Genomic DNA, 25,093 nt, shown 5'->3' on the forward strand with positions numbered 1-25,093 from the left:
AATCTACAAGACTGCTACTGGAATGTACCAATATATAGATTGGATTATATCTCCAAACTAAGATGAAGGGAATGTCAATGAAAAATTATGAAAAAGGTCAATGCCTACCAAATTATCTGCTTTCATTCACAGAGAGTAATAAAGACAGTACTAGTGGCCACAGTAGTGTGTCTTTAGCCACAGATGGACATGACATTAAGTAAAAAATTATCCCTGACTATCCTTGACACAGCCAAATGCTTTATATCCTTTTGAAGACCTTTTCCAGGTAGTGGGATTTAAATAAATACAATAATTGTATTATCAGGTCTATACACTTTCTTGTATTCATCATATTCTCTTTACCACATAGCATAACCCTCCATTTAATTGATTTCTTTCTCTGCAGTTTATATTGGTCCATCTTGCCTCAAATTCTGCTCAGGGCGAGGACAGTGTACTAGAAATGGCTGCAAGTAAGTGTTATTTTCAGCACTCATGTTCAATTTCTGTCACAGAGTTCACTTGGTAGTGTGAAAGTTAAAGTGATTTTCATTTCAGTCCTTGCTCTTTTAGATGACTACATATAAAACTAGCATAACCCTCAGAATTCATAAAGTTCACTGTAAAGCTAAAGATCAATCTTTCTAAACAGCAGCATGTGTAATTTTTTTTTTATTATTTTCTTCAGGTATAGTGTCTAACTTCCAGTTCATCTTAAAATGTGCTACAGAGCACACTGAAATGTCATATATACTGGTTATAGAGGTGATTTGTGACTTTATCACTTTTGTACTAAATGTTGGGAAAGAATTACAATTTTAATAGTTGTAACATCCCATAACATAACATAGCTCAAGGACAGAAGATCAGCACTCCACTTTTTTCTGATAGTCTGGCTTGTTAAATGGGTTCCATTCTAAAAAATAAAAAGGTACTTACTGAAAACCAGTAAGCACATTCTTGATATTGGTGTAACTACATTTAGGTATAAACAAAGATATGACCCACAGAGCATTCTCTTTTGTAACTTGTGGTATTTTTGGGGTCCCCCATTGTGGGGAGGAAAGATGAATCCGACTCTATGTTCTTAGAAGGCTAATTTATTATTTTATGATATTTTATTATATTAAAGAATGCTATACTAAACTATACTAAAGAATAGGGAAAGGATACTTACAGAAGGCTTAACAAGATACTGATGAAAACTTGTAACTCTCCAGAGTCCCAACACAGCCTGACTGTGGTTGGTCATTAAGTCAAAACAATTCACATGTTGGATAAACAATCTCCAACCACATTCCAAAGCAGCAGAACACAGGAGAAGCTAATTAGATAATATTGTTTTCATTTTTCTCTGAGTCTTCTCAGCTTCCCAGGAGAGAAATCCTGGGTAAAGAGGATTTTTCAGAAAATATGACAGGGACAGTAACTTAATTTCTTGTAACCACATCTAGTGTGCTACAGGTAAAAGCAAATTTGTCATTTTACATATGAACAACTGTAATTATGTCAGCAGGGGTTTTGTTCCAAATATTAATAAAACTATTTCTGTGCTGTGTTATGTGTAGATTCATGGGATGTTCATAAACACATATTCTTTTAATTTGAAAAGTAAATACTAGCTAACTGAAATCATTCGCTGTGCACTTTACCTAAGTAAAGTTCAAAGAGGTTCTTGGGCCTCAGACTTGAGAGGGACCTTGTGGGTACCCTCAGTCCATGAGCAGCTGCAGCCACCCCGTTTGATGACAAGCAGCCACCCCAAAGATGGGTCACCAGTCGTGCTCTCCCCCTTTCTCCCCGCAGGTGCGACCCCGGTTTCTCGGGGCCGGCGTGCGAGACGGCGTCGCAGACCTTCCCCATGTTCATCTCCGAGAGCTTCGCCAGCTCCCGCCTCTCCTCCTACCACAGCTTCTACTCCATCCGCGGGGCCGAGGTCAGCTTCGGCTGCGGCGTGCTGGCCAGCGGCAAGGCCCTGGTCTTCAACAAGGACGGCAGGCGCCAGCTCATCACCTCCTTCCTGGACAGCTCCCAGTCCAGGTGAGAGGGAAGGAGGAGTCAGGTGGAGCAAAGAAATAGGGGAGCCCCTCCCCCTACAGCTACAGCCTTGTCTGTTATTAAACCAGTTGTTTTCAAAAACTCCTCGTTCCATTTTTGAATGGTGATTTCGTAGCCTTGCCTTTTTTTTCCTCCTGCTTTGTAATCAGCAGAGCCCAGAACAGACTGGAGGGAAGTTATTGTACAGGCTCGGATGGAAAATATGAAATGTTAATATCAAACCTGAGTGTCAAAGCCAAGTGCTAATTAATTATTTATAAGGTTGTGTTTATTTGACAGCTTGTGGCAGCTGATTAGATCCATTCACTATCTCTCCCTCCCCTTCAGTGCCTAATAAATAATTAAAGGCAGTAATGATTGGCATTTTTTTAACTATATGTGCCGCAATGCATTACTTGGTGATAAAAACAAATCACAAGTACAAAACCCCATAACCAATATTTGTCAAAATTTGCCTAGATTGAGAAGATCTGAAAACAACCTGGTTAGGGGAAAAACAAAACCAAACCAAAAAAAAAAAAATAAAAAAAAAAGAACAAACACAAGAAGAAAACCCCACTGTGAAAAGGATACCCTGCAAATATTTGTGTGATTCTGGTGCAGGTTCCTGCAGTTCACCCTGCGCCTGGGCAGCAAGTCAGTGCTGAGCACCTGTAAAGCACCCGACCAGCCCGGGGAAGGAGTGCTGCTGCACTACTCCTACGACAACGGCATCACCTGGAAACTGCTGGAGCACTACTCTTATCTCAACTACCACGAGCCAAGGTACGTGCACACATATCACAAAGAGTTAACTGCATGCAGTTATGCTGGCTGTAGTGGTCACTACAATGTGGAGACTGAGTATGTGGTGCAAGAGGGAATGAAGAGTTTTTATCACACACCCTAAGTTACCACCTTCCTTGAACATTTTGCAGCTATTCTAAGCACTTCTCATTTTGTCATTCCATAAAAATGAACACATCGGTTTAATGGCTTTCAGGTCTCAGGTGATACCACAAGAACAAGCTGAGGCAATGCAGGATGAGGGATAGGAGTGTACTTGTGGGAAATAGGGGCATGACTCTTCCCATGGAAGCAGCCACTTGTAAAGAAAAATTAACATAAATTATTTGTAGCTTTGAAGCCATAGATACCCTCACTACACCATCCTCTGGGATTAGGAGTTTGCAGGCAGGACAGCTGAGATAGAATCTGATTGTGAGGATCTCTGCAGGATTGTGAGGATCTCTGAGGTCAGCAGGAAGACTCACCTGCTCCCACTCTCAAGGCAATTGCATGACTTCATTCCTGTGCCTCTGCCCTGGGCTGGGCTTGGTGCCCTGGGAGAACCTGCTGGTGACTGTGCCTGGGACTTGCACAAATAAAAAAGAAGTTGAACAAAGAGCTCATTTCATCTAGCAACGACTATGTTTGGTGTCAGATTAGAGAGGAATATATCTCTTGTATTTAGAGAAGATGTTCCTTACTTTTGTGACACCATCCACCAAACTTAGTATAGAAATACAAAATCAGGAGTCTCCATGAAGTACCAAAATCCTTGAACAGTCTGGTCTGGATCTATGCAAACCCTCTCAAACCTGGCAGCAGCCACCTTCATGGGGTGCTGCTGCAGAGCCAATAAATGCCAATTAAAGGAGATACTCTGCAAAGGGGCCCAGAAAAGGCAGAACTGGCAGTGGCATCACTGGACTCATTCCAGCAGGTCCATTTCCTGCGCAGGGGTTGCTCTGACCAGGGTGTTGCCCTGTGTCTTCTTCTCTACTAAGTTCAGGGAAAACATCTTAGTCAGTCCCAGGGGTGGGACTGTAAATAGCCTGCAAGTCCCTTTAGCTACACATAGCTTTCATTATTTATATTTATTGAGCTCAGATGAGTGCTTTTTTAAAAACAAAACAAAAAAAAAATTAGACTTCCACATCTTGCTAATAACTCAGTACAAAATTGCAATATTCAAAGTGTGATTAAGAATGTTCTAATTGAATAAAATCCCTCGTAACATTAAAATTATTTCCTGGGAGCTATAAGAAACACTCAAAAATGTGAGAGGAGGACTGTATTTGGTAGAAAGACATTGTAGACTTTAATTTTTGAATGTTTCCAAAGGAAAGATGCTAAAGACTGGAAGACTTAAAAATCTTCTTCAAAGTTTAGTTTGCCTACCTTTGTTATAGTCACATATATATTTTATATGACCCTGTTTCTAATTCTTAGATTCAAGACTACATCTGTAGGAATCATATTTCCCTAAAGGTTTTTAATATATAGCACTATGGAATTTTTATAACAAAAAGGAAAATACATATTCTGGTGACTGATTTTAATCAAGTTTAAGATACGAATGTAATAAATTACAGAGATGCCAGAGACTTATTTTTCTTTTTGAGGTTAGGTATGAAACACAATTTCTGTTGTTCTGACAAGGTACAGAGCAAAGTACATTATACACAAGTTAGAGAGATTTTGCCATGGGAGGTGGATGGGTGGATGGATGGATGGATGGATGGATGGATGGATGGATGGATGGATGGATAGAAAGATTATTCAGTCCACTCTGGGTAGATAGAAAAATGACATACATCAAACCTGAAGCTAATGCTTATATCAGGCAATAATTATGAACAAAGCTTCACCTTTTCATATTATGTTGTCTGAAAATATCAGCATTTTTAGTAGCATAGATGGACTGCTGCAAAGTTTGGCAATCAGTCTATATCCACGAATTTAATTAATCTTCAGTCATACAAAAAATAATTACACATTTAATGTTCTGCTGAAAAGGTGCATTTAATCTGCTAACATTTGACAGCTGCATTTTTCTTCTGGGCAGAACAGCGGTGGCTTTTCAATATTAGGTATGCGCATAGCTTGAAAGAATGAGATCAGAGCAAAGGTCTCCCAGCTGGTTTTTAACAAATTTAATGGTGGCTGGTAATGTAAGTAGGAGCACTTTTCTTCTCTGCAGCAGAAAAATCATTAGCAGGAATCCCCCTCCCTCTCCATCTATCTCCAACAAATCAAAGCCAGACAGGAGAAGTTGTTACAACTGGAGGTGTAGTCAGGTTCTGCATACTAACATATGTGCCATACGTGGTGGTTTACACCTACATTTTTAAATTGTGTTAGCTTAATCCCCTGGGATGGGGAATTTATTTTAACATGTGTTAAATATTTTAACATCTGATATGTGTATCAGTGGTGCATGTCATGATTTAAGATTTTCTGTATATTACTGTCTATGAGAATTAGCGTCCACGTGGGCAAGCTTATGAGAGTTAAGAGTGAAAGGGAAGATACAGGCATCAGAGGCAGCCACCAGCAGAGGAATATGCCCTGGATTATGGCAGAGCATTAGCCCACACAAGTGCCAGGTGCTTCACAGAGCCCACTGGATACAGTGCTCCTCCTTACCAGGGTACCAGCTTTCCTCAGGTTCACACCCCTGAATCATGGCAGAAGAATATATATATGGTTCCTTTTAGCATCAGTAGCAATTTCCTGTCATTTGTGCCTTTAAAAAATTAACACAAAAGGTGATAAAGTTGCTTCTTATGAGGGAATCCTTAGTAGAAAAGAAGCCAGGGTCTGAAGTCATTCAAACATATTTATTTGAGTGTAAAGGAAAGGTATCCACCATACATAAAGTGTGTACTGTGCTGGTCCCATGCCACAGGGACACAGCCATGTCACCTCTGGCTGTCCCTCTGCACTTCTCTCTTCAGTCTATGGATGGCAGAAAGCAGCTCCTGGAAAAGCCAGGCAGGACTTCTTGAGTGCTTCCCACCTGTTTAACCAAGCTATTTGATTTTTTTCTGGTTAATGGATGAATGTATTCTTCTTTAAAATGAATGTGACACTAAACAACAGTATTATAAATCTACTCTCTACAAGGATGTTGTAGCAAGTCATTTTTAAGAGTGTGGTTTTTGCACTAAGATTGCCACAGGCACAAGACTCTTTCATATGCAGAGAACAAAATATTATAACAGGCAGCTTGGAAAGCCTTGAGTATGAAGAGAATTTGGTGCTGAAGTATAAAAAGATGCTTTCAGTTTACCCGATATTTCATTTTATCCATATTTCCTCTAACAGACAAAGAAAAATAACAGCTACGTGATGAGCTGGCTGAAAACCCTTTAGCCAGCAAGTAATTGTACCCCAATGGAGACAAATGTCTCTGTTGCCAGTCTGTCTCACAGCTGATGTGGCTGTGTGGGGTACCATGGTCTTAGTGATTTATGGGGCTTTCAAGAAGGTGTCATTGCTGTGGCAATTAATGTATACTCCCTCCTGCAGTGTATGAAAATTGCTCCTGGAAATCAGATAATACTCCCAATTTTCTTTGCAGTTTTTTAATTCTTGGTGTGTTGACATAGCTGCCATGACAAATCAGGTGACCTTGCATACCAGAAGCACTTGGACTCACCTCCAGTTGCATCTCAATGCAGCTACGAAAAAGGAGTGTCTGCCAAAAAGGGATACACATAATCACACTGTCTGACGTGATGAACCATTTCCACTTGATTGTGGCAATTTACAGGGGGGGTTCTTCTAGGACAAGAGCACCATTAGAATGAGATCAATGCTATGTGGGGAATGCAGATGTTTACAAGATGGATATCTTCAGGATAAAACCCACTGACTCTGACAAAAGGGAACTTGAATTCTTAAATCCTTGTCAGCTCATCATTCCTTTGCTAATTTACACCTTTAAATTTACTGAGACGTCCACAATGGAAGCAAAAATTACAAATTTGGCAGAAACTCTTTCTGGTGGCTTTTGCACATGCCTGGTTTTCAGTCAATGAACTGATTACCAGGAGAACTAATAATTCCCCTGTCCCTGTCACTGGTAGCAGCTATTCCAGCCGATGCCACAGTACTTGGGGGTTAAATTTACTTCATGATTTTTAGAGTCAGTAAGGAAAATTTACCAAAAAATACGTCCCCATAAAATTATTACAAACAGGAGAAACTGGCAATAACAACTTTGTTTTGTTTTCCAGAATAATTTCAGTGGAGCTGCCTGAAGATGCAAGGCAGATTGGCATTCAGTTCAGGTGGTGGCAGCCATATCACTCCTCTCAAGGTGAAGATGTGTGGGCAATCGATGAGATCATCATGACCTCTGTGCTCTTCAACAGCATCAGTCTGGACTTCACCAACCTGGTTGAAGTCACACAGTCTCTGGGGTTCTACCTGGGAAATGTTCAGCCCTACTGTGGGCATGACTGGACTCTTTGGTGAGAAACATGTATTCTTTCCTGTTCTACTTTTGTTTTCCTTGTCTGTTCATCCTGCTAAGGATCAAGTGACTCCTGCAAATGCATTTTTCTGGCAGCTATTCAGAGTAATAATGTGTCTTATCCTTAAATTGTGGACAAAAATACAGTCACTAATCTCATTGCAATTAGCAGTAAGTTTTTCACCTCATTGCACAGATTTATGTTTGATGGGAGCATTGAATGTAGCATTCTTTTTCCATGAAATATTTAAAGAATACACTAATAGAAAAAAATTCAGGAATGTTTCATAATCTTCACTTAAAATCCAGGCAGTTTAATATGGATATGCAGGTAATGAAATTATATGTTCAGTACAGACTCTGAATATTTTGTAAGTGATGTTCAGATCTATGTACATAGCCATTATATTGCAATCCAGAAAGCAAAAGGCAGCAGAATATAGGCATTATCCATTTGTAGTTGCTTTGTCTGGTGTTATATACACTTAGTCATCTGCACTGTGATCAGCATTATGACATATTGCAATTAGGTCTCAAATATGCTGTGTATTTAGAAACAAAAGCAAGAAAACATCACACCCCTCAAGGGAAATAAAGGCAAGAGAAGCAAAAGAAGGGAAAAACAAAACAAAAAAAATCATTAGGATTGCATAAAAATATGCTTTTTTAACTAAAACATTAACATGCTTCACAAAAAATATCTGGAGCATTTGAATGAAAAATTTGGAATTAATACAAGGGAAGCTCAATTTAATCTGTGTGTTTTGATTAAAACCAAATAACAGTTTCATGCTAGTCTCATCAACCTATAAACCCAGTATAGTTTTAATTGGCATAGATATATTTCTTTGGAGAAAGTACAATTACAGTAATTATAGAAAACCTGAAGAAAATAAAATAATTTTAGCATCCCCATGGACACTCAGAGAAACACTGTTGGAATTTTATTAACAAGTATCTCTGAGCAATCTGATTTGACTTTCTGATCATCTGTCAAACTAAAAGGAGTTGGCTTAGCAGTAGGAACAACACCAAATGTGTCCTAGCACTGATAATGAGGCAGTAGAAGCACCATTAACCACTTTAATAAGGACAAGGATGGTACTCGCTGCTCATTAAAATGAAACAACATGTTAGGGCTCAAACTGTTTGCATCTTCCTTATCAAAGAGTTGGAATGAAAGCCTTTTAATGACATTGTTTTCCCTCTGTACTTCTAAGACCAGTCTATCATGGGGAGGAGGGCAGATAAGATAGCAGAGGTTCCTCTCTTTTTCTCCCATGACTCTAAATCAGAATCAAAATAACACTAAGCTAAATTCTCCATCCCATATGGAGATGGACTAGGGTTTGTAGTGCTCAGTCGTAGTAGAAACATTGAAGTTTTCATGCATCAAATACAGAATCAAAACCTTCCTCACTATTTATGTCTAAGTATTTTTCATTATCACTGGAAACATGAACTCTATCCTTCACTGACCTTGCTCCTCTCAAGGGAAATTTTTAAACTTACACAAAGTCTGTACAAATGGTTGCTAGTTAAATTAATTATTGTTGGGTTTTCCCAGCTGTGAGTCCATTTGGTTCTCATTTTCTAACTCATGAGTTTCTAACTCATGAGCAGATCTTGCAGTAGCACTGACACCATTCTCTTGAGAACAGTCTGACAACAGCTTTTTCATTAGTAAAACTATGGGAAATACACTATCAATCATTTTACAGGGTGGCATCCCTAGGCCCATTTTCACAGAATTGCTTTTAATTGTCTGTTAGACCTCCATTTCTGCCTTAGAACCTGTAAACATGAAACATTTATCCTTAAAATTGGAAAAAACTGAGGAGGAAGATTTTTAATTTTTTTATTAAGAGGTAGTCTGTTCTTTTCCATACCTGGCTTCATTAAAAAAAAAAAAAGTTTGTTGAGAAACATATGTTTTGATCAAAATTGATTCTTGAGTATTTTCATAGCCTATGTCTGAACAGTCATTTTATTTGATAGTCATCATCATCATTTGGTTTCAGAATGGATCCTTAACTTTATTACATCAAGTTTATTGGTTGTACTGAAAGGACTCTGAAACACTTTAAAATGAAGTGCTTGATGATGTACATTGATTCATCACTTCTCCAAAATGCTCATATTCAGACAAAATTTTGAACAAATTGTATCTGGAGAATTATGGGCTATATACAGTGACTTGCTGAAATTCATTTAAATATTGATAAGGATGCTAACACTTTTTATATACATATATATATATATGTATATATATGTATGTATATATATATATATATATGTGTGTATTCATCTGGACACAAATAAAATAGCTTTATATAAATATATATATATGTATTCATCTGGACACAAATAAAATAGCTTTATATAAATAAACTGCCTTCAGTCAGATTACAGCATTATGATTTAACTCGGTGTAGCAAACAATAGAGTGTCCCACTGCCCCTGGAGAAGCTTAGAAGAAGACTGTAAAGCTGTCTTGTCATGAGCTGTCTTTATGGAGCAATATCACACAGTGGTCCTACATCAGTTTGGTGCTTTACCAGTGTCTTAAATGTTTTGTTGTTTATAGTAATTGTTGCTCTGCAACATGCAGAAAGTTTCTTTCAGGTAATTGACTTAATTATATTAATGATGTTAATGCATTTAGGAATTATTTAGCAAAGCAGGTATGATGTGATGCAAAAAGGCCAAACATCCCCTGGTTTTGATGGAAGCAAAGCTGTGTCTGCTGCCAGCGTTGGCCGTCGTGTCAGTATTTTCAGACAACGCAGCTTTACAAAACAAGCTGCATCCATGTGGCTTTTCAGTATTCCTAAAAGTACTAGCCTTGAAAATATGGTAACTCTGGGGATCTCAGAGCAGTTTGGAGCAATGCAGGTTGGCTGACATTGACTGTGATACCATTCCCAGAAGTACCAATTAGCTGGCAGTGCTTGGAGGGAGAGTGATTGTTCTGAGGGCACCTATGGGTATTGTTCCTGTGCCTCTGCAGGTCTAATTATACACGTGCCAGAAACCCACTCACAGCAACAAATTTATACAAAAATGAGGCCTCTGCATTCTCATTTCTGAAGATTTTTTAGTTAATTATTGTGACGCCAGGGACATTACTTCATCTTTTACAAATTCTGGAAAGGTATTCCAGCTGTGTGGCTCCCAGAACAAAGAAAACATTTGGTATTCCGGCAAAAGAGCATACCCCTAACCACATACATGAGAGATCTGGAGAGCAGAGAAGGGACAAGGTGGAACCCACACCTTTAATGCTACTTGTGTTCAGCTGGAGGCAAAATGTGGATGATAAAGGACTCTGTGTACCTGTAATGTGATTTCCTTCCCTCAAAAGAGCTTCTTATAGAGCACCACGTATTGTCTGCATCTCAACAATATCTTCCTTTTCCACATTTCTTTAGTATGCATTTTAAAGAGTTGGTTTGACTTTTTAACTTATTTAATATACTCACTTAATATATTGTGTACAATATCCAGCGGCTAAGCTATTAAATTAAAATGAATACTACATTTAAAATATTTTAATCATGACCTGAATGCCACCAGAAAGAAAACATTAGAGTTTAAGACTTTTTTTTTTTCTCATTTTATTTAGTAGCATTGAATAAAGGGAATTTTTGTAAAGACAAGAGCAAAATGCTACATTTAATTCTTTGCCCTTTTTTTCACTAGAAGTCCTTTACTTATCTTCTATTACTTTGGGAAGACAACTTCTGGGCAGATGTTTCATCAAATTGTTGAGTTTCAACTCCTTTATTCTGTTCAGATAAGCTTTAGGTAACTGTGATGTGCTGCTATGCCCAGGTTTTTGTGTGCAGTGCCAAATCCTCTTCCAAAGCAGTGCTACATGTAACTTTCAGCTGATTACACTGCACATGTTTAACTGATACCTGAAGAGCCTGCTTGTATTGGCACAGATTTCCCAACAGGGCTTCAGCCTGTGTCAGAGCAAATCAGCTTTAGCTTTTACATTTGAGGATTTTTGTCATTTTATGAAATAAAAGATGTAGTTTAGAAGAAAAATAAATTCAGGCATTATCCAGACAAGTTCTTCTGAGGTGCATTCAGATCTAACCACGAAGCCACAAACCATAGGTTGGCAGCTGCACTGCTGATGAGCACACATTATATCCTCTTCTTAACCTAAAATTATCCTTCCTATTGAGAAGAAAAACACTGACAACACCAACTGAAAGGGCAAACAGTTCAGATACAGTTTTCCAAGATAACTTGCCTCTTTCCAGTTCAATTGTCCATGACAGTGCCCTTGTGCCCTGGCGGTGAAGGGAATGTCCACCCTCAGTCACTTTGGGCTGCTGAGCCTGAAGACAAAGTGAAAAATTTCATATAATATCATGAGCTGGATCATCTTTAGGAAATCAAGTCACAAAAGTAAGGTCAGAGAGTAGAAAGCAGACAGGATCTTAACTTATGCCAAGTAACAGAAATTTGATAATGACATAACAAATGTCAGCTTTCAGTAATTTCTTCTCAAGCTTTAAGGTGGGATGCTGACATTCATGGCATAAGTGCTCTCTCTGGAAAGGACTCTGTAGAAAACAATGTAGGTCAGTGAATTAATTTAAGAGTCCTAAGTGACACTGACTTTTATTCCTTGTCCTCACACTCACTTTGTCATGACCTTGAATTTTACAGGAGTAGAAGCTAATATGTTCTTCTGTATTGTATTTAAAGATTATAACTTCTTATTTAAGATAATAAACTGTAGCTTACTCAATCACAAGAGCAACCTTGAACTAGATTATTCTCTTCATCACCCCTGTACTGAATGTAGCTTTTTCTTTTCCATGATGATTTGCAGTGATTTTCTTTAAAAAGAGCCAATCCCTTTTCTAAATTGTTCACATTTAAGAATAGTCTTAGAAAATATTGAAGCTGAAAGGACTACAGTACTTCTGAAGACACGAACGTCTCAAACTAAGGAGAGGGAGGAAATTTTCATTCTGTGTGAACTTTCATTAAAATACTCTATTTTGATGGCTAGTGAGCAAGATTCAATGTTTAAGTTGTTATTACTTTTTTCTTATGCTTCTGTTGTATTTGAGGTTTTGAATTTTGTTGTTTCCTTTTTCTTTTGAATAGTGCATAGAAGAAAAACCTGCATTTGAAGTGAAATATCTTGGAATTTCAGACTATAAATTGTATTACTATATATATGATAACTGGGTACCTTGCAAAATATGTGTGTATATGTGTGTTCCAAATGTTACTATTGTTCTCCAATCTACTGGAAAATATAACTCTTATATCAGTACATCCTATGGAAAAGAAGCTGAGAATAGAAGATTAATTCTGAAACACGGTCAAGTGAATGAATTGCATATAGGTACACTTGAAAATCAATGAAGTTAACAGTGCATATAATAAGAGTATTTTAAACTAGATTTAGAGTCTCTTAACTGCCCAGTATTAGAATGAAATTACAGCTCTGACTGTGGCATGACCTTAGGCAATGGACACCCAGGGGAATGAATTTTCTTTATGTTGTTTTTTCCTTATGTTGCCCTTTGCTAGATCCTTAATACAAAAAGCATATAAGAACTAACAGAATAATTCAGAGTTTCACATTCTGGGATACATCAGGACCTTCCTGGTAATTTGCAGAAGTACCAACAGAAAGATCCTTCTGTGCGTGGTCTCATCCCACGTGCCAATCTACAGAATAACGAAGCACAACTGTATTTAACCCAGAAGCATAATGTTCTTTTTTGAATTATTTTGGGGATCCATCCTAATTCTTTCCTTGCATCTCTCAGTTTTACAGGAGATTCAAAGCTAGCCTCTAGCATGCGCTACGTGGAGACTCAGTCCATGCAGATTGGAGCTTCGTATATGATACAGTTCAACCTGGTGATGGGCTGTGGCCAGGCCTTTACCCCTCATATGGACAACCAGGTGAAACTGGAGTACTCCACCAACCATGGCCTCACGTGGCATCTTGTTCAGGAGGTGAGGCTGGCAGTAAGGACGTTTGTCTTCCATAAACTCTGCTTTATACAAAGATAATCTGAAATACACTTTAGGTATTGAACAAAGAAAGATGTTTTCCTTTTTCACCTTTCAATAAAGAAATTCTCTGTTGTAATCAGTCAAAATTACTAATAGAGGTATTTAGACTGCTCCTCATAATATTTGGAAGAAAGGTATCTGAAAGCCTGAAACACAAAATAGTGACAAAGGCTGAGGAAAAAATTGGGCCGCAGTTAGAGGTACTGGATAATGGCTGAGATCTTTCCTGTGCTATTGCTTTGTTTTTCTAAGCAAAATGCATCTACTGTTTCCTGTTTAAATGGATAGAAATTCTTTCTGCCCCTGTGCACAGCCATTTGGTAAATGGAAGCACATTCCTTCAGGGGATTGTAATGCAGAGCCTTTCACCTCCCAGCCTGGTTCAAGCACAGTCCAGGCTGTTTCCCCCACTCTGCTGGAAGTGCAAATAGCAGCCTTGGCTGCTCTTCCCCCGGGTGGCTTGGTGCTGTCTCAGCACAAATGTGAGCAGCACATAGTTCATGCTCTTGTTTTCCCTCTCAGATGAAAAGCTGGACTTTCCCTGGACTCGGGGTGAACTAACCAAGGCCTTTTGGCTGCCTCTGAGCAGGTTCAGAGGGTGCCAGGGGACTTGTCCTACTGCCTTTTCACTGCCTGCTCTGCAGGCTCACCAAAGCCTTTATATGCCAAGTTCCACACCTTCTATGAGCAATTAAAGCTTTGTCTGGTTACCCTTGCCATGTTGTGTTTTGCCACATTTACTTTGGTGTGCATAATAAAGAAATTACAATAAATGAATTTTTAAACTTTGGAAATGCAAATAATTATTTCTTAACTTAAACAGAATCCAGACAAAAACTATAAATCATATATTTCAAACCCTGTTCATGTCTTTTATACCTAGCAAGCATCATCATGCTGGTGTCCAAGAATAGTTCCTAGCAGTGGGTGTTTGAGGTTTATGCTTGGCATCCTTGGAAGATAGGTTAGCTTCAGATTTTAGTGCTCCTTTCCTTCCTCAGTAGAGCTGAATTCAGAGAGAACATGCAGCCAAATAATTTTTCTCACACCACTCATGTTGCTGTGATAAAAGAGTATTTGTAGTATATTTCAAGGGCATAACCTGGCAAATAAACAAAACACTAATTAATTAAAATGTTTGAAAATTTTGTTTGCTTTGCAACCACAGATCTTTATTAGATCCAGTTTTTTATAATCTTTTAAGGGAGATGAATCAAGAAAAAATGTTTGAAAATTGCTGGAAAGGAAACTAAGCCTTTAGAGCCTTTAGAAAATCTACTAAAAAAAAGTCTCAGATCTTCATTTAATACCCTAAGATATGTGAGCAATAAATTTCTCTGTAAAATAATATATTCTGTTCTTCTTCATATTTAATACATAACTATTACTGTATAATTTAACTATATAAATATTCTTAATTGCCATAACTTCTGCAGAGAGTCGCTGCTTTATTATTAGTTTCAGAACAGTCGAAGTAGGCTACTTGCATGAGCAGGGGTCTGTTCTCTTGCCTGATGCCCTTCATGGGGGTGAGCACAGCAGTGACCAGTGAAATATTCTTGGGCACGTGGGGATGGTCAGGAGAAGCTGTTCTGTGGCAGGAAGGGGCAGAAGGGACTCTGAGCTGCTAGCTAGAAGAGGATCATGTAGGTTGGTAGTAATTTCCAAGCACTTTATTATACCTCATAGGCCAATTTTCTGTTCTGGCATAAAAGGAAATAAATTAATGTAATATTGCAAAAAATGAAATAACATTGTAAGGGCAGTGCTAGAAAACAGAAGCTGGGATAATGGACTTCATTTATATTTAATATTAAAAAGATGCTACGATCATATTTTCTGAATTTTAAAAAAAAATAGAATTTGGGAAACAGACCTCAACAGGAGTCTGAGTTAAATGCAGAAATAGTCCTAGAAGCAGGAGGGAAGAATTTACAGCACTTGCTGTAGGTGTCAAGGCTGCAGAGCTTGGGAAGGGCCAAGACACCGCTTCAGTAGGCTGTGCCTGGGCCCTCCTGTTGGGCTCTGTCTGTTCCTACTGCTGCTGCCCACTGCACATGGAGGGTGTGGGGCCAGTCAGCATGCCAAGGAAAAGCCTTACAAGTAGGTCTCTAAAATGACCTTTATGATTGTCTGGAGGTCACTTTCATAGACTTACTTCATAGTGATCTTGTTTCATTACTTCATAGTCTGTGGTGGACGCTGGGGTGAAGGTAGTAAAAACCAGGGAGATAGGCATTCCTCATGGAGGAAAGCAAAACATTGCCTGTCACGAACACTGCACTCTTTAAATAGATTCATATGGCTTTCTTCCATCCTCAATTGTACTGCTGGTTTTTGGAGAAATTTCTCCATATCATGCCAGGATTTTTCTCTTCTGGGTTCCCAATTATTCCTCAACAATAAATCTAGTTTTGAAATGTTTTATTTTAAGGAATGCCTTCCCAGTATGCCGAGCTGTCAGGAGTTTACATCAGCAAGTATTTACCACTCCAGCGAATTTACTCAGTGGAGGAGAATCACTGTTCTTTTACCACAGAAGACTTGGTAAGCATTTATTTCCTATCTTTAAACATTTTTTTGTCGGGGGAAGAGCAGGGGGGGTGTTGTGCAGACAATTTGTCACATCAATTGCTGTGACAAATATCAAGTCCTCTGCAGGTCATACTCAAGCCAATAGGTAGAGTGCCAGGGCTGACCTTGTCTCAGGTATTTCCTATGAAATGCATTCCTTACTAATTAGAGAAGAAAAGTTGGTGAAGTCAACAGAAACTATTGTTTAGGGTTGTTTTTAATACATACTGTGACTCTCCTAATAAAGTTCAGACCTTTCAAAAATAGTGGCACTTGTCTATAAATGCCCTATTGGAGGAAGGCTTTATTTGGATTGTTAATTTTTATTTTGCACATTCCTTATTGTTTACATCTTCAGACCAAAGCCCTGTATAAACAATAACTAATGATTCATTTCTGGGAATTTTTTAACTCTTGTTTCTTTTTATAGCATGTCTTAAAAAATAGCATTCTCTCATGCAAAAAAAAGAGAAACAAAAATTATCAGAAAGCCTATTCATGTTGTTGTAATCAAACTTGATTTGCCTCCCCTAAATTTTTTTAATATCTAAATTGTTTCTTTCATTGTTTATTTTTAAATCTTTATTATACCATACAAATAAAAATGTTGTCATAAATCCCAGTAATCTTCAGGACATCCTTCATCTGAGAATTTAATTATTGCAATTAGAGTTACATTTTGATTATGTTTGACCTGAATCCATCATAGCAATTGCAATGAGAACTTGCTCAGATTAAGTCATCATTGTATTTCCCCATCCTTCATCATTAATTTTTTTGCACTCTGCATGGCCTCAGCACAGCCTGTTTCCATCAATCACACCACAATGATACCTTCTTTCAACACACTGGCCCTTTCTGCTGCACAGCCAATATTCAGAATTTCCTATTTCTAGGCAAAACATCAAAGGCAAATATTGAATCCTTAGAACATATCATATCAGACAATACCAAATGGTGCAAGTAAGTCTACAAATAGCTGCTTTGTAGTTAGATTATAATGTACTGAATCTTACGTGTCATTTTGTGCCACCATCCGCAAAATCTGTGGTTGACATAGGCACTTAGGAGTTTAAAAAGCATCTACACTTTGTTGGATTACACTCCAAAGTAGGCTGTTACTCCTAATTTACAAAATATGTAATGTACTCAAAGTTATTGTACACTGTGTATTTGATGATGATACCAATTTTGTGGCCCCCTTTTTCTTTAGGATCAACTAATTTTTCTCAGCATATGAGGTGACAGAAGCATATAACTCCATTTTAATTTAGGAGACTGTGGGGAGAAATTATGATGAAGTAATAGCTGGGTTCCTGTTCTATGCTGTGCACAAATCATAAATATTTCACACTCTGTCTTGTATCTGAAGGGATTCCCGTCTGTTAGCAGAGTTTTGTTTGCAATTAAGGTACAAATTACCACTGAAAATTTCTTTGCTCTTCATAGAAGCCATTTTCTGAGTTGTGTTGTGCTACAGTGCTCTCAGGGTGAAGAGGAAGGGTTGAAGAGGAAGGCCTGTTCCCCATCAAATGCAATCCAGCACACCACACGTGTCTCTTTCACCACTTTCCCCTCTTTCTAACATTCCTTTCCAGCAGCAAAGGGCAGGTTAAGGGCTCAACAGCTCCTTTGGGTTGAAATTGGGAGGGGATTTTTTACAGGTTTTTAGAGCAGTCTTGTGAGCAGAGAGCAAATTTCTGCCTTTCCAAAACCTGGGCATTATTGGTGACAATTTGATGACCAGTGCAGCTCTCCCAGGTGGCTGGTAGTGTAGCACTCCTCTTTGGGGTGTCCTCCCTCCTCCTCCTCTCCCTTCCCCACCTGCACCCACTGCAACAACCACACAGAGGCAAAACCTTAGTGATGGCCAGGCAGAACAGTGCAGAGGCAGAGCCAGGTGTGGTGTTCTGCCTTCCCAAAGCTGGGATGAGGGGAACACATCTCTGGACCTTCCTTCCATTTCAGCCACACAAGGCAAAGGCTGCCACATCCCCAGCCTGCCCTGTGCTTACTGCATAGGGAAACCACCCACCTAAACAAGGTCTCAGCAATGTCTCATTACGCTTGTTCTGGCCCTTGCTGGCCTCAGCATGCCCTCACACCCCTGCACAGCCCTGCTGTGATTGCTGGAGCTTTTATCCCTGGGTGCACAGCTCCCAGCTGAGGGTTTGCACCTTGGGCATGTGGGAAGTGTCAGGCTGTGGCACTGTGCTCATGCAGCTGGAAAATTGTTCATAAAAGCACCTATTTATCTTGTAAAACTTTCTGGGTGTGCTGGTATTTCTGCAGATCTGTAGATGTTCTGCATCTAGCAAGCGTGAGTTTACAAGGTCCCCGTGTTATGTGGGATTTGGGATGGTAGGAAACCTGCTGCAAGAATAAGACTTGTATCAAAGAAATGAAATGTAAGCACCTGCTCGCTGAAATTGTATTGTACTTGAACTGAACATTTCTAACACTGATGAAAATTAATTTCAGTTTTATGCAAGGCATTTACATATGAACAGGCTTTAATGAGATACAAGCAGCTGTCAGTTGCTGACTTCATAAACAAATCAACACCTAATGACTGAATGAGACCTTCAGCATAATTGGGTAAATGTAATTATGGTAACTCAGAAGGTAGCAAATATAATTTTACCAGCCACAAATTTGCATTAAATCATTAAGGCTTTTAATATCAGGAGGCAAGGCAGTGCTTTTATTTTAACTCACATATCAGAAAAATTTTATAACAGAACATCATTTCACTCACAACACTTCTGGGACATGATTTCCTTGTGCTTATATAAAATGTCACACAACAAAAATGACTTTTATTTGACATCAACCTGAGTTAGATAAAATGTCATTAGAGAGCCAGATTGCTTTCTAGTAGCATTAAAAAAAAAATGGAGAAACTATGAGGAACTAGGGAAGTTTATTTTGCTTGTAAGAGATGCTTTCATTGCTCCTCAGTGCTGCACCCCCCGTTTCAATAGATGTCCAAACAGTGACTGTCCAGAAAATCAGTGTTTTATCACTGAGAATGCAGCTGGCGCTCATCTCCTTATTCTCTTTTCTTAATTAACATGGCTTCTTTAAATGGTTGATTACCATTTTTAACAGCATAATCCTCTTAGGCTGTTGCTACCTTGAGATGCAGAGCAGCCTTGGAAAGCTTTCAAAAGCAGTGAGCAGGACTGGTTTTTCAGCAGCATTGCTTTTGCAATTGTCACTTCAGCCTAACATGCATTATCCCTCACCCAGGGAGGAATCTGAATTCATGGAGTTCTCCCTGCCCACAGCCCTGTGACAGTGGCATTGCTTCCCACAGGAGCCCTGGCAACAGGCTGGGAAGGGGAGGGTAGCCCCTGGTCCCTTGCAGCTTGGAGCGACGGGATTCCCATGGTGGCAAAACTGTCCCCAGGGCAGAGCTGTTTGTCTGCAGATAAAAATAACTCCTCCCTGCTGCCATGTGGCTCCCTGGGGACTGTCCCCAGCCTCCAGCTACTGCACATGCCTCCATTGGGGCAACATGTTCATCTCCAGGCTGTAATGAGCCTCCTCCCTTTTTACCCTCCCCTCAAATGAGAGAAACAATCACTTCGTTCAACTGGGGCAGCTTCTAAGTAATGAGTGGAGCTGAGTGCACCCTCAGCTTGATGTGCAGCCAACATCTGGAACCCGAGGAGGCAGGTGGAGCTCTGCACATGGCTGGGTGGCAGCAGGAATGGGACAGTGAGACTCTCCAGGGAAACATCTTGGCCAGGTGAAACAGACATGATGCCCAGCAAAGGGCTGTCAGCTCTGGTGCAGCTCTGTGCACACCCAGCCCTGGGAACAGCCCCAAGGCAGAGCTGCACAGGGATCTTCTCAGCTGGGCCTCCAGGTGCTGTGCTCCCCTGGGCACAGAGGTGTCCTCTGTCACTGCACAGGGCTGGGCTCTCCCCACTGTTGGTGTAGGTCAGGAGTGAGCCTTGTGCCCAGAAACCAGCCCGGATGGACCTGCACCAGCCCTGATACACCTGAACCAGCCCGGATGCACCTGCACCAGCCCTGATGCACCTGCACCAGCCCTGATACACCTGAACCAGCCCTGATGCACCTGAACCAGCCCTGATGCACTGCACAGCCCTGATACACCTGAACCAGCCCTGATGCACTGCACAGCCCTGATGCACCTGAACCAGCCCTTATGCACCTGCACAGCTCTGATGCACCTGCACCAGCCCTGATGCACTGCACAGCTCTGATGCACCTGAACCCCTGATACACTGCACAGCCCTGATGCACCTGAACCAGCCCTGATGCACTGCACAGCCCTGATGCACCTGAACCAGCCCTGATGCACCTGAACCAGCCCAGATGCACCTGCACCAGCCCTGATGCACTGCACATTTGCCCTTCAGAGCCGTGTGCACCTGGCAGCAGCCGGTCAGCCTCCAAGGCAATGCCATCAATGCCACACCAAGCTCTTTTTAGGGGGCACCACCACTTGTTGGGCACCATGAGATCTCCATGGCATGGTGAAATTGCCTCTGCATCAATGTAAATCTCCCCTGGTTTTCTGTAAATACCCCAGGCTGCAGGGTGTCACACTCCAACTCCACCCATACACCCTCCCTGATGAAAAACAGGGATGCTTGAACAGTGCTCACCCTTCTGCTACCTGGGAAAATAACATGACACAGTTTTACTGTGGTGGGAGTTCACAGGGGAATGGTTTGCCTTCTCTAACACCATTCTTTGGTTTCAGTATTGTCACTTTCCTCAGCACACATTAGAGTTAACACCAGTCATTACAGCTCCTTCCAGAGCCTACAGCCTCTGTCAGGGCTCTCTGTGGTGCCATTGATGTGGACATGAACCTCAGCACCAAAGTGATGTGCTGACTTCAGACACTCCAAAAATAAACAGTAAATAATTGCAGTCAATATTGACTGCCCATTGTGCCTTCACAAGCTTAGGAAGTCCTTCATGTGCTGATTACTGGCATTGCACACTTTTAATGGATAATTCATGGCTCTTGTAATGTAACCCATCAATACATTATATCCTGAGGGAGTATTTAATCAGCAGATTTGCCCCTGCAGATTAACTCTGAGTGCTGTAAAAATGCTAACAGTATTTGCAAAATCAAACAGACATTTAAAACAGGCATCAAGGGTCATTTCAATTAAAAATCAAACCCTTGGGCAGCTTAGCTTTTTTTTTTTAAGAAAATCATAGCTGGTACTTTAAAAATTTACCCATACATGTACCAATCTTCTCATATGTGCCAGAGTGGTAATTGCTTTGCCACTCTGTCCTCTTCAGCTGCACAGGCCTGCTCTATTTGCTTCTTCACTTCCATACGTGTGAGCACGTGACTCAGCCACCTTTACAATATTCATTTTAATAAGTCTTATTCTACATAAATTATTGGGGGTGGGGAAAGGGCTTTGTATCCTCAAGTAGAGTAAGAGCATTATGTCCTGTGCCATCATAAAGGAACCATATGGCTCAGAAACAAGATAGAAAAGAAGCTTCTAGTAGGACCTGCCTGCTTCTCATCCTCAGCACCCCCACCAACCCTTGGCCAGACACAGGCCTATCCCATTTTAAAACTGGATTTTTAGTTCTCTTCAGTCAGCCTTGCCTTCCCTGTCCTACCCCTCCACAACAATGCAATCCAGCCTCAGTGCCCACATTGCCACCACCACCCCTTTTCACCCAGACCTGTTATGCAGCCAGCACAGCCCCTTTTGCTCCATCACGATGAACAATTTCCCATCTTTGTTTCACTTCACATGCAACCTATTTTTCTTAATCCCATTCTGACACAAGCACGGAGTGGAGAATCTCTGTAGCCCCTGTTTGGGAGTGGCCACCAGCCAATGTCTGTAACCTGTTGGATGTGCACAGTTTGGCAGGGCAGCTTGAAAAGGCTTGATGATGACAAAGATTGCTTTTCTCATGATTCACTTTCTTCTCCAGTCTTGGTTTTTGAGGGTGGTTGGTGTCAGGCTGGGTTTGGCTAGCAGGAGTCCCTCCCATGGAAAATGTCAGTGTTGCATTGGACAGTCTCCTAAAGGGCCAACACTAAGCGTTTTTTAATGGATAATTTTAGCTGACATCACTATTGTAAAGGAAAAAAAGCTGATGAAGATAAAACTATTTAGAAAGGAGAAGCTAAACAAGATTTTGTGCTTGAAGAATATTACAAATATCCAGGGCTTAGTTAGGCAAGGAATTTAATTTGATGTTTCCCCACCACAAACCTTAGGTGTTACAGATTTTGGGTTGCTGGCCAAGAGCAAGCTATTTGCAGTGTAGGAAAAAATAGATGCAATGAAACAGGATCTATGTCAAAAACTTGTGCCGTCAATGTGACCAGTGATAGGTGAGCAAAATCTAGTTTAGAACCATCCTGACAAAAAAAATAATTATATCCAATTAAAAAGTCAGCTGTTGTTGAATGGAAATAGTTGGTATTCACTAACACTCAAGAACTTTAATAATTTTTTAAATAATAAATACCAGGAGAAACCTCTTTAGACAGTTTATGACCTGTTAACTATGACCAAAAATGTAAAAAACAAAGTCATGCCCTAGATACACCTTTCCAATTGTGCAACCATAACACAATAAAAATCCAGTAATATTCATACCTAGGCTTACCTTAAAATAATTCTCAAAATCCCTCAATGTGCTCCTCCTCAGAAATGTCATCAGTCACTGGAAAGTTCATTATGTAGTGCTGTGCAGTGAGTGGCATCACCTAGAAAGTTAATTTGCAAGAATCTGTCTTTGATTGTGGCAGCCTTTGCAGCCTAGGCTGTGATTGGGATACTCTGGGATACTAACTTCTTTTTTTTTTTTTTGGTTCCATTTTACCTCTTTTCCTGCCATTCTGTAAAGAATCAAAAACTGATGCATTGTTATTGATTTTTAAGGTCCAGTGCCACACGTTTCCGCTGGAGCCAGTGCTACTACACAGCCCAGGATGAGTGGGCCCTGGACAACATCTACATTGGCCAGCAGTGTCCCAACATGTGCAGCGGGCATGGCTGGTGTGACCACGGGGTTTGCAGGTATGAAGCATTTGTCAGACCCTCCTAACAATGCTCTCCTGATACTTCAGGCACCCTACTATTTTCCATACTTGCCTTTTCTTGGCTGTTGTTCTTATTTATGTATTAAAATTTAAAAAGACAAAAGCACAATGCGGGGTTGACCATAGAAGCAGCATTAGCAGCCCGTTGCTCCACACCAGCCTGTCCAAGAAGCTGTACCCTTGGCAGATCCAAGCACTGGAAGAGCTTTCAGTGGCACAGGGTTGCCCTGCTGCAGGTGTCCTGGTGGCCACTCCAGCCCTTTGCACAAGAGCCCTGGCTCAGGGCCAGAGCTGCTTTGCTGAGTCAGAGGATGCCAGGGACCAGCTGAGCTCTGCTTGGCACCACTGTCAGAATGGGTGCTACACCAAGGACACAGACTGCTACTCCCTGCCAGCTTCAAATTTTCTGGAGACCACAGGGTTTTGGGTGTTTTAGAAATAAAGATACTGGGTTTTCCCATGGTCCAGTTATTTTGGTTTGTTCCCACAATACAGAACCACAATTCCAGAATAATTTCTTTTTCTGAATTATGGTTTTCCACACCAAATTTTATAAGGTCAGTGCACTACCTTAATTAATTGCCAGTATCAAATGAGGTCCTTAAAACTTGTTATGTTTACACTTCCCTCCAGGTGTGATTCAGGGTTTCGGGGTACTGAATGTCAGCCTGAAAATCCCCTTTCTTCAACCATCATGTCTGATTTTGAGAACCCAGATACCCTGAAGACCGAGTGGCAGGAAATTATTGGGGGAGAGATCGTCAAGCCTGAGGAGGGCTGTGGGGTCATCTCATCTGGCTCCTCACTCTACTTCAACAAGGTACTACAGAGGGCTGGGACACTGATAAAGGCACATATTGCAGGTTTCTGTGGAGCACAATGTGGCTGTGTGGCAGAGAAAAGGGAGGTGGCAGAAAGCTGCACGTGATATTAGAAGTGTTTTAAACAGCCCAGCTGTGCTCTGCAGGTAAAGAACAAAGCAATCAAAAGAGATGGGAAAAGACACATGCACTATGTAGTCAAGAAATAGCAGCTCTGATGAAAGGTAGTAAATTGCCAGTGTGCCTGGAAGTGTGTATATTCACAATGTCTTACTTGTACGTTTTCTTTTTTAAGATTCAGTTTGCAGCATCCAGCAGCTCCCATTTGTTTCTTCTGTACTGTCCTGGGTAAGAGATGGGGAAAGGTTGGCTTTCCAGGGCACAAGCAACTTAATTTGAGGTCACAGGAACAAAACTATTGAAAAAACCTATTTTTTTCAGGCTTTTAGAAAATGGTTAACCTGAAGGAGAATATTCTTTTGTATAACTTGGATACTTTGCAGACAAAAAATAATATAACAGGAAAGAGATACAGGGAATTCTGCTAATTAGTAGCAATTATAGCTAAAATAAAAGGAGATCTTTATGACCAAATGTAAGATTAGGCATTGTAATCACTGATTTATTTTTGTATTGTTGCTCCTCAGGTCTGTTACTAAGGTTTGTTTTGTTCTTAATTGAAAGGAAAAGTATAAATGCAGCTATGTGCTTCTCCTTTAAAGATTTGATCAAACTGGCACTGCTGTCATGAGAGCCAGATTAGTCCCAGAAGAATAATCCAATATGCAACGCTGTGCAATTGTGTGTTGTTTACCTCATTACAAAAATCTAACCCATGAAATAATTTTCAGCACTCCTACATAGTCTCACATCCAGCTCCCCTGGAAATAGAGCTCTGCACTGAAAATTTCGTAATAGACCAATCAGTATAACTAGCTAATTGTGATAATTGGATTTTTATACATAATTGTCTTCCCTGTTAGATGTTTTTCCTTCTGGCTTGGTTCCTCATGCCAAGTTTCTCAAAAGTAGTTTGCTAAATTAGAATTAACCTGCTATGATCTTTCTTCTGATTCCTGCTAAGGAGGAGTGAAAAACTCATTTAGAAATTCTTGGCTTCTTTCTATTGATCTCTAAGGGTTATGTTATCACTCATTTCTTGAGTAGCAGCAGTCTGTGTGCTGTCAACAGAAGGTGGTTTATTTAATTTCTGTTTAGATCTTTCTCAAACTGTCTAGGGGCCATACTGTTGGATAATAAAAAATTATTTTT

At 40.2% G+C, this 25,093-nt stretch overlaps 1 protein-coding gene across 2 annotated transcripts in view; it reads left to right on the top strand.

The window, feature by feature from the left end:
- Positions 1-25,093, top strand: part of RELN (reelin) — a 282,225-nt gene that overhangs the window by 180,701 nt on the left and 76,431 nt on the right. For both annotated transcript variants that reach the window (XM_059847390.1, XM_059847391.1), the window contains exons 17-24: positions 389-455; positions 1,789-2,022; positions 2,644-2,805; positions 7,047-7,283; positions 13,093-13,285; positions 15,780-15,892; positions 22,840-22,977; positions 23,634-23,820. In XM_059847390.1, coding sequence (XP_059703373.1) covers positions 389-455; positions 1,789-2,022; positions 2,644-2,805; positions 7,047-7,283; positions 13,093-13,285; positions 15,780-15,892; positions 22,840-22,977; positions 23,634-23,820 — 1,331 coding nt within the window. The remainder of the gene's footprint in view (positions 1-388; positions 456-1,788; positions 2,023-2,643; positions 2,806-7,046; positions 7,284-13,092; positions 13,286-15,779; positions 15,893-22,839; positions 22,978-23,633; positions 23,821-25,093) is intronic.

This window comes from Haemorhous mexicanus, chromosome 5 (assembly GCF_027477595.1).
Source record: "Haemorhous mexicanus isolate bHaeMex1 chromosome 5, bHaeMex1.pri, whole genome shotgun sequence".
NCBI classification, from domain to species: Eukaryota; Metazoa; Chordata; class Aves; order Passeriformes; family Fringillidae; genus Haemorhous; species Haemorhous mexicanus.